The 9,768-nt window shown below is 39.3% G+C and overlaps 1 protein-coding gene across 1 annotated transcript in view; it reads right to left on the bottom strand.

Moving 5' to 3' along the window:
* Window positions 1–939: 939 nt before the first annotated feature.
* pou2f2b (POU class 2 homeobox 2b) overlaps window positions 940–9,768 on the bottom strand; it is a gene marked incomplete in the record, with an annotated part of 50,985 nt that continues 42,156 nt past the window's right edge. Inside the window, 1 exon segment of the mRNA XM_014013408.1 lies at window positions 940–4,119. Within this exon segment, the coding sequence (XP_013868862.1) occupies window positions 3,791–4,119 (329 nt within the window).

Consider the following 9,768-nt stretch of genomic DNA (forward strand, 5'->3'; position numbering starts at 1 on the left):
CCTTTGCCCCAATCAACTCTCTTCTTTGTCTTCTCGTGTTTTTTGGTTTGTGTCGCTGTAAAGCTTTCAGTGTGTTCTCACTTTGGAGAATAGAAAAAGAACGGAAGCAGCACTGTGCCTCGAATTACACGCCACGACGTGACTCAGGCTTGAATCGCAGTCATGCTTTCTTATCTAAAACTGATCGTCACCCCTGTCTAATAACAAGAAAGCACAAAGGAAAGTGTACGAACAGAAAGCTGCCAGCTCAAAAATCTTTCCTGTAAAGTTCAGCGAATCGTGAGGCGCTTGTCTTGCACAGTGCCGCCAGTTTTTGAGCTTTGCTTCACGACTCTTGGATGCATTTTTTGGTAACATTTGGTTCAAAAAGTAAACTTCAGCGCAGGGGGCAAAAAGCAAAACATATAAATAAAAATTCAATTAAAAAATAACAAAAATATTAATTACAAATACATTAGAAAATATGAACCAAAAAGCACCTCTAGAAATAAATTAACAAATAAATACCAAGACAAAAAAAGAGATAAATCAACTCTACCCTGAATAAATAGTACAATCAAAAGTCTAAATAATGATCAATAAGAAGAAAACAAAAAGTCCTAAGAGAGATAGTTAAAATTTTTGGTCTAAAATCAAGTTATAATCATCAATGTTTTTAGGATTTTTTTCTCAAAGTCTTTTTTTGTCATTTTTTTTCTTCTTTTCAATACATTAGCGATAAGGAAGCAGTAGAACATAGATCTTTTTCTACAAAATCTATAGAAGCACTAACAGATACATTCCATCTAAGAGTCAATGTGGAGGAAAAAGGTTTCACCTTCGACCCCACATCTAAAGCTTGAAAACAATTCTCTTGTGTCGACTGTTTTTTTCCTGAAGTGGATCGAAACGAATATTCTTTGGATACAACGCCGACGTCACTGAGGCCATTTTTTTTTWAAATCTTCGCTGTGAGGGTATTCTTAAAGCATCGTTTTTAGTCTTTGGGATTTTTTTTTAAATTACAAGACATCACTGCAGACCCGACTCGTTTTTAAGTCTCTAACACTTACATACAGAAAACGCACAGTCGCACCTAAGACAGATCAAGCCATTTCTTCGCCCTCCCCTCCCCCCAGGGTTGAGAGAGCAGCTCTGTTTGGTTTGCTTCGGTATTTGGTTTGACGATTTCGAGATTTTGCGGTTCAAACGTGTTTTTTTTTTCTATTTGGCTTTTGTGTTTTTCCTTTTTAAAAAAACATGTTTCCTGCCAAAACAGTCTGTTTCTTTATCTAATAAAAATCTGGAAGCTAAATTTTCACAGTATTTTTTTCTCTCCCCCCCTCCCCCCAACCACCTGATAATAAAAATCTCTAGCACAACTACGAAAAAAATAAGGAGCTCTTGTAGTAATAAGTAAGCGAGTACGTTATTCCAAATAAGTAATAATAAGCACTAAAAGTACAGTACGTAAAACGGCATCAAGAGACACAGCAGAGATAAAACAATCAGAACCGATCAACAAAATCAAATCAAAGGTTTCTTTTTTTTAAAATAAGGATTTCAGTTCAGTGAGGTCATTTGCGTTTATCTCCATCCAGGACCAGAGGGCTGAGCTGGAGAGAGGGAGGTAGAGGAGGGGAGGAACAGTCTGTCCTTCGTCTGCGTCTTCGTCCCTCTGTCCACAGTTTCAGCCCTAAAGCTAAGAGACGGACAGGCAGGCGTCGTCCGATCCTTCAGCACTTTGTCCTCCTCCCCTCCTCCCTCCAGCCACATTTGGTTTGGGTTATTTTTGGTTTGCTTCTTGTCATTCCTTGGTTTGTTTGTTTTTTTGGTATGGGTTTGTTTTTGGTATCCTCTTAAAAAAAAGGTGTGACACCTGCTCCCTTCACCCCGTCTTTGTTGGGGGGAGTGGAACATCAGTTCCCCCGTGCATTTTTAGACAGAGCAGGTGAAAGGGAATTTCACCAAAAAGGGGTGAAGTGAGGGGGCCTTTGCAGTGGTAACATCCTGTTCTCAGCCCCCACCAGACCTCTGCTCCCACCACCACCAGTGAGTCTTTATTGTGTTTATGTCTCGGCTCAGGCTTAAGAAGAGCCCTGCCTTGATAATGCTTTGGTATCTATTTGAGGATTAATGGCAGTGCGAGGTGGAAAATGGCAGTGAGATGTGAGCGATGATGGAGAAACAGACAAATGTCAGTAAACGCACAGAGACATACAAGGTGTGGGAGGCCGTCTGCGCTGATTGACGAGGCAGGAATCAGAGCCAGCTGTGACTAAACTTGGCTTTATTGACTTATTTAGCCCTCGGCCTCAAGGGTGATTTCTTTCTATCAACAATCAGCCCCATTTCATACTTTGGAAAACGGGTCTCCACTCTGCTAACAAACATTTTCAGTGTGTGAAGTTTCCAGGGCGTGTTCATTTAGCCACGGAGCCTCTGGGTAATAATGTTTAAAAGTGGAGCGCAGATGAAGTGAGCAAAATGTTTTGCGTCGTAATGAATTCATTCACGCCCTGAAATCAACACGAAGTGTGCCAACTCGATCTGCAAACTATCGGCACTTGGTGAGGACCGAGATGAGCATCGACCACATTCGTCATCTGTGTTCCTGAAGGGGTGTCATGTCACAAATACACTATGATGATGATGATGATGCTGATGGTACAAATGAAGACAAATGAAAACAAGGATGATGACAGTGATAGCAAAGCTAAAACTACAATCGAGCACAACAATAAATAGGAGCTGAATTGTAAAAGGAAACTAATAAATAATAGGAAAACACATCTCAAACTACACTTTTGTCAAAAAATAACAGGATTTTCTGACCCAAGAGGAGAAATGTGCGCTATTCTATGCTCTCATAACCAGAGGTAGGTAAAGAGACAGCAGTTCTAGCAAACGTTCATGACAAAAATGCAACAATATTTTAAAAAAATGATCGTACAAAATATCAGACACACATGAGCTGACACAGACGGGATGAGTCGATGACAGGATGGGCTGGTTCTTCATGTTTGTGTGTAAATGTGTGTGTGTTGCAGTAGAGTCCTGGTCCTGGATAGCTTCAGTATTTACACGTCCTTTGAATAAAGCTTTTCTCTCCGTATTTTTGGTTTTTGGTATTTGTGATTTTGGTATGCTTGTCATTTTTTTTGGTCTTTTTTTTTGTCACTGTGTATTCGTCCGCCGCCTCCTCCTCAGGTAAATTTTTGGTTTAAACGTATCCTCCCTGCTCTTCTTCTTTCAAACCCACAGCTTTGCAAAATAACATTGTTAAAAAAAAAAGAAAAAGCACGTAAGCATAGTCCTTCTCTTCTTCTTTTCCTTTTTTTTTTGTTTTGTCCATGACACCATTCCCATGTCTTCTCGTAAAGTTATCTTTTGTCATTTTTGGTTTATGCACTTCGACATGCAGATCCGCCGTCTCTTCCAACTCTTTATTAAAAAGTCACTGGTTTTTTTTTTTTTTTCCTTCAGAGAGAAAGAGTGGAGGCGTGCCATGCCGATATCGCAGACAAAAATGTCCCACGATGTCTCTGTTTCATCTGTTTGGATAGATAAAGATTTTTGGTTTCAATCTTCCTCTTTCCTCCCTTCTCTCTTCTTCTTTCCCTCCTTCTCTCCTCTTTCATTCTGTGTATTTTTGGCATTGAAAGACTGGGAGAAAAGAAGGGAGAGAGCCATTGCAGTAAAGCTAAAACTAAAACAATGGAAGAAGAGCGCGCGAGAGAGAAAGAGATAGCTTTGGTGTGAAAGGCGAGGTTCCTCCGTTCTCCTCCTTTCTGATTGGCCCCGGGTGTGGTCACTCGATCTTGGGCCCGCCCAGGGAGGACGGGCTGTGTGCCATTTCGCTGGAGGAGCAGGAAGAGGCGGGGCTGGAGCAGGGGGACGGGGAGCAGGGTGTGGGGCTGATGCTGCTGGCTGAGGGGAACGGGGAGGCCTGGGACACTTTGGCTACGGCGGCGCTGATCAGTCCAGCGCCGGGGTTCTGGCCCATGTGGAGGAGGGTGGGGTGGTTGAGGAAGAGGGAGGAGGGAAGGCCACCTCCTTGGCCCCCGGTGGCCCCCAGCATCACCTTGCTTCCGCCTTCAAGAGTGGAAAGAGGCAGCTGGCCACCACTGGCTGCTAGGGCTGAAAGAAAAACAAAAAGCCATTACTGCCGCGTTTTCAGAAGAACAATTCAGCTTCAGCATGGAGATCATTTTTTGTTTCTTTCAATTTTCGGCACACATCATTCTGTAATTTTTGATCTGTTTCAACAATTTATATATCAAAACCTTCAGCTCATTCAGGACATTCCARATATGACTTTTGGTAATTCAGCAATTTATACTTTGTAAAATATTTAGCGTTATCTGCCATTTTGTCCCTAATTTTAAATGAATGGAGCTATCACCAGCCTTAAAACACTTTGAAAAGTTAACGATTATTATTGGCAGCACGATGGCTCAGTGGTTAGCACCAACGCCCCACAGTAAGAAGGTCCTGGGTTCGATCCCCGGTTTGGACCTGGGGTCTTTCTGTGCTGAGTTTGCTTGTTCTCCTCGTGCTTGCGTGGGTTTTCTCCATGTACTCCGGTTTCCCCCAGCCCACAAAAACTTACAATAGGTTGCCTTCAGGCCCAGGCCTCCCTTGAAAAAAAGATCWGAGATCTCAATGGGACTTGCCTGGTTAATGAATGGTGAATAAATAAATAAATAAAGCTTTACTATGTTTTTTTTGTTCTGGTTCTGCTGTTTTTGACTTTTTATGCAAATTTCAGCAGCTACCTTTGGCTTCTATTTTGCTGATTCTAGTTTTTTTTTCCTGCTTTATTTTAGCTATCTGAACTTTTCTGCTGTTCTGCTAATTTCATTTTTTTCTTCTGCTACTTTAAACTTTTCTTTCCTTTCACTTCCTTCCTTTCCTTTCATCCCCTTTCAGCTAGTCCTTTTACATTTTATCTGCATATTTCTGCATTTTCAGCTATTCTCTGCCCCTTGAAGGTTTTTCCTTTTTTTTTTTTTTTTTTTTTACAGTTTTATGTTTCAGCAAATTTCAGCAACTATCCAGCTAATTTTGGGTTCCACCTCAATAGTTAAAATTTAGCAAGCACTAATGTTTCAGTGTTTAAAAATCTTTCAGCTTCTTCAGCAGCTTTCAGCTAAATCACTCAGCAATAAGCATTCACACTGCATTTTCACAGGAAATGCTATTTTTCTAGATGACGTCCCTGTTGTTGTTTGTGTACTCTTTCTTTGATCGTGTGACCTAAATTTATCCTCGTTCATCTTCTTCGTCATTACCTGATGTGAGTCACCGTGCAATTGTCTGATGGGAGTCGTGCGCACGAAAGCAGAGTGACATGATAAACCAAACATAAACCTGACTGCTGCTGTCATTTCACAGTGTGAGTCTGAGGTGGATCACACTCACACAGGAGGGACGTTTTAATAATCTCTCATTAGAACTAATGTCATAAACTTATTGATGTCTATCTTTAGCTGTATTACTCATGCAGCCTTTTATAAATTGGCAACATTTGTCTTGAGATACTGCTGCATAGATATTGTGTGTTTTTAAATATATCTATTTCTTTTATTAAGCTGTTACACGTTATGCTTTCTCCTCGTAAGGCTTTAAATTTGGATGGCTTGCCTGTATGAGATTCAACTCATTAGGTTAAGATTTGGTGACTTATTTTTATTACATGCTGCAGAATCATGTTTTACATATGAAAACATGCTTAATTAACATGTGACATACATGAAATAGGAATCATGTAAATCATGCTTATACCAAATTACGTAATTTTTGCTGGTGAAGATTTGTTTTACACGTGTGATTTTAGAGCATTTTGTGTCATCTGGTTTTTTTGCATGTGATCCTGGTGAAAAACAAGGTGAATTCAATGAGCTATACTGACTAGAGGCGTTATCGCATACCTTTTCATGGTTGGAGAGAGCGGCCATATTGTTCAGGGCGAGGACAACTAAACAGACTGACAACTGTTATTTTGATTTGTTAGAAATGCTTTTCAGTACGTATTAACTTATCAGGAAAAACATGTTGCCAACAGGTCGGCAGAAGCTAATCAACAAAAAACTAAATTTTATCTGCAATTTTACGCAGAAATCTAGCCGTGTTAAGTTGATAGCATTGATGACCCGCCCCTTCCAATATGGTGTTGCTCTTGTACCACAGTGGCCAATGTTCTAAAGCAGTGTTTCTCAAAGTCGGGGTCGGGACCCAAAGTGGGGTCCCGAAACATCAGGTTGGGGTCCTGAAAAAAGTTTCTGAATTAATTACATTTTTGCCTTAGTTGTTACAAATGAGTGAGGTTAGTGTATTTAAAATGGATAAATGTAGTATAAAAATATTTTTACAATGCCCATGTTTAGTTGACCTGATACAAATGTTTATCATCCAAAAATATCTGGGGGCACAGGTCTCTGCTACTGTTATTTTGTGGGTCAAAAGCTGAAAAGTTTGGGAACCACTGCACTTTGGTTCCCAAAGTTGTGATTGGGACCCAATTATGGGTCATGAAGCACCTTGGATAATCTCCAGAAATCAATTTAAAGGGTAATAAAATGTTTGCTGATGTAATATTTTCCCTATAATTATTACAAAAACACAAAATAAGTAAAAATAAGTATTTATATTTGTGTATAAGCTGTTTAGATTGTCAAAAAGCCTGTGTTTTTAGGGTTATTAAAAAAGTTCATGTACTCAGACCAGTAATATTTGGGGTCACAAGTTTTTGCCATGGATATTTTGTGGGTCAGAAGACAAAAAATTTGGGAACCATTGTTCTAAAGCATGTGACACCAGTCAATATACCTCATTGAGTATGTTCATGTCTTGTTTTGTTTTTGTTTTTGTCTCATTCCTGTGTGAATTTTTGCCACGTATCAAAATTAATAAAAACAAGTTGTGTTTTCCCGCCTAAATTACTGTTTTTAGCCAAAACATCAAAAGTGGAGTTTCCGCACAAAACTCTCATAAACTGAAAACAAAATAAAACCCAAGGTTTGATTTTTCTATTTTGGAAGAGAGCAACTCACAATTAACGGGTAATGATGAGGACAAAATGACTCATGAAGACATTTCAAACATTTCAAACTTAAAGGTCCAGTTTTCAAGATTTAGTGGCATCTAGTGGTGTAAACTCTACATTGTTACCCTTCTCACCTTCTCACAGTCCTGTCCTGATATTTAACACTCAAAGCTCTAACCGTAGCGTTTACTTGTGGAAGTTCCTAAACTTTTTTCTTGTCAGCTCTACCCGTGTGCTTGGTTGAACTTTAATGCATAAGTGTGAATCTTAAAAGCCTCAGAAAGTGAGTCATAAATTTAACATACTGTAAGGTCATGAGTCACCAAGAAACAGTTTTCCAAAAGCGAAAAACTTCAAAATGAGATTGAGGAAAGAAAATATGTATTTTTTTTGTACATTTATTGACTGTGTTTACGTAGGTTATGCAAAGTGAAATGTAAAAAGAAAAGAAAAAAACATGGAGCTGTAAACAGGAAACAATCTTTCGAGATGTTTGTAATAACGATGATTCAAAACGGTTTTCAGGTTTCTTTCCCTGTGAAAGTTAAACTTCACTCATATATAACATTAAAACATCTTGGTTTTGAACTGACAGTTTAAAAAAACTCCTATATTCCCTTTTTTTAGCTAACATGTGATAAAGACTTATAATTATGGAATGCAGCATCTTCACCAAGACAATAATTAGAAGTTAGACGCAGCTCTGCGGAAGGTTAACTGACACAGGAGGTGTGTTGTTATAGAAACAAGTTGCAGATTTGATATTTTTTCCACCTTGTGAAGCTTTCATTCTCACTAAGAGCTTCTTTCATAAGCAGAGCGAAACATGTGCACAAAGACAGAAACTATCAAGCATTCCAATGGTCTCTATAACCTCTAAAATGCGAAAAGGGATGATTGTGTTTTTGCCGGCCTCTCTCTGTGCGTATATCTGTCTGTTAGCAAAATATCTCAGGAACCACTGGACAGATTTTAATGAAGCTTGCAGAAAGTAATCACTGGATTACTTTCTGATTAACTTTTGGAATCAGCTTAATTGAAGATGGCTGCCATGACCGACTGGCTTTAAGAAACACAAAAATGTCTATAAATATGTCAAATTTACAAATACTGACCCAAAACTTGGCATGGTAGTAGCTGAGAGTCATTCACAACACATACTCTGAGCATGACATGTTGCAAGTTTCCAAAATGATTTTTTTTTTCAGGTTTACTGGCTAACAGTCAAGTTCAGAATTGATTTTAAATTTTTAGTTTTGAGTTTTAGAACACTTAATGGACAGTATGCTCAGTACATTACAGAAATGTTGACTCCCTACTCTTCTGGCCRTAATCTTCGGTCTGAGGCCAAAATCTTCTAAAGGTTTCTAAAACTACATTTAAAACTCGAGGGGATCTGCCCATTTAAACAAGAGCTCCTAGAGTGTGGAACACCCTGCCCCTGTGTCTCCATGAGGCTGAATCCGTTCACTTCTTTAAGAAGCAGCTGAAGACACTCAGACAAGATTTTAGCTAAATGTATTAATGTTTTATTTTCATATTAACTTGTTTTATTGTATGCTTTTATGGTGTGTTGTATGTTGTATTTGTTTTATCTCTGCTCCTTGTGATGTTTATCTGTGAATGGTGCTATTCAAAAAAATAACTTACTTTACTTACTTAAACAAAACATCCAAAATGTCATTTTATTAACATGAGATGGTTACAGTCTAAACTCTGCATGAAAGCTAATGGATGATGTGCATTCCTTGAAGAAATTTATTAAAAAAAAATATAGACTTAAATGCAATATGACCCAAAGTTGTTTGTCAGTGTTTGATGGCTGGATGATTGCTAAAAGTCACAAAATAATATTAAATATACATGTTTATATAAACCATGAAGCGGTATAGAGACTGAAAGAGGTTAGTGGCACTTCAGTGATGAAATGAAAGGCTAAAGATGAGTGAAACAGCACACGCACAGACAAAAACACAAACCTACACATTAGCGTAAGCACCATCTCACACACACTTGGCGGGATGGCTTAATGATCGCAGATGAGAACGAACAAAGAAAAAAACAAGTTATTTATCTTCTCCAGGGCTCTCTCAGCCTCAGCTGTTTCATGTTGTGGATGAGCAAACACACTTGGCTGCCTGCTCAGCCGTGTCTCCAGTCGGTAGTCGGCCAGCGCGCCTTGATTCACCCACCATGTGTAACTGTATTAGTCATCATCACACTTCTCTTTTTAACACCGCTCCTCCCTCCTCTCTGCCTAATTATACGAAGTATGACTAAAAACAAGCTGTGCTGAGCTGACACTGGTTTGCTGGGGGGGTGGCGGGGCGGTCGGGTGGGGGTGTCACTGCTCAGGGACCCACGGTGAGTTTTCTATTTTTTTTTCCTGTTGTTTGTTTTTCGAGTGTAGGAAGGTGTATAAGGGGAGGTGTCATGGACAGTGTGTGCATGTGAGTTTCAGCGCTCATGTATGTGTGGGAGTGTAAGAGAGCAAGGTTTGTAACTGTTTAACAGGAGGAAAATACATGAAAATGTGCAACTTTATGGTTTCTTTTGTAACGTTTTTTTCCCTCCAATATTAGCCTTAAATCTCTCAAACCTCAGCAATGCTGAGGTCTTTTTCAGTCCTGCTACGCTGATTAAACTTATTTATCTCTGTTTTTCTTCCTTTCTTTCACACTCACACACACACACACACACACACACACACACACACACACACACACACACACACACACACA

This window comes from Austrofundulus limnaeus, unplaced genomic scaffold (genome assembly GCF_001266775.1).
Source record: "Austrofundulus limnaeus strain Quisiro unplaced genomic scaffold, Austrofundulus_limnaeus-1.0 Scaffold101, whole genome shotgun sequence".
In the NCBI taxonomy this organism is placed as follows: Eukaryota; Metazoa; Chordata; class Actinopteri; order Cyprinodontiformes; family Rivulidae; genus Austrofundulus; species Austrofundulus limnaeus.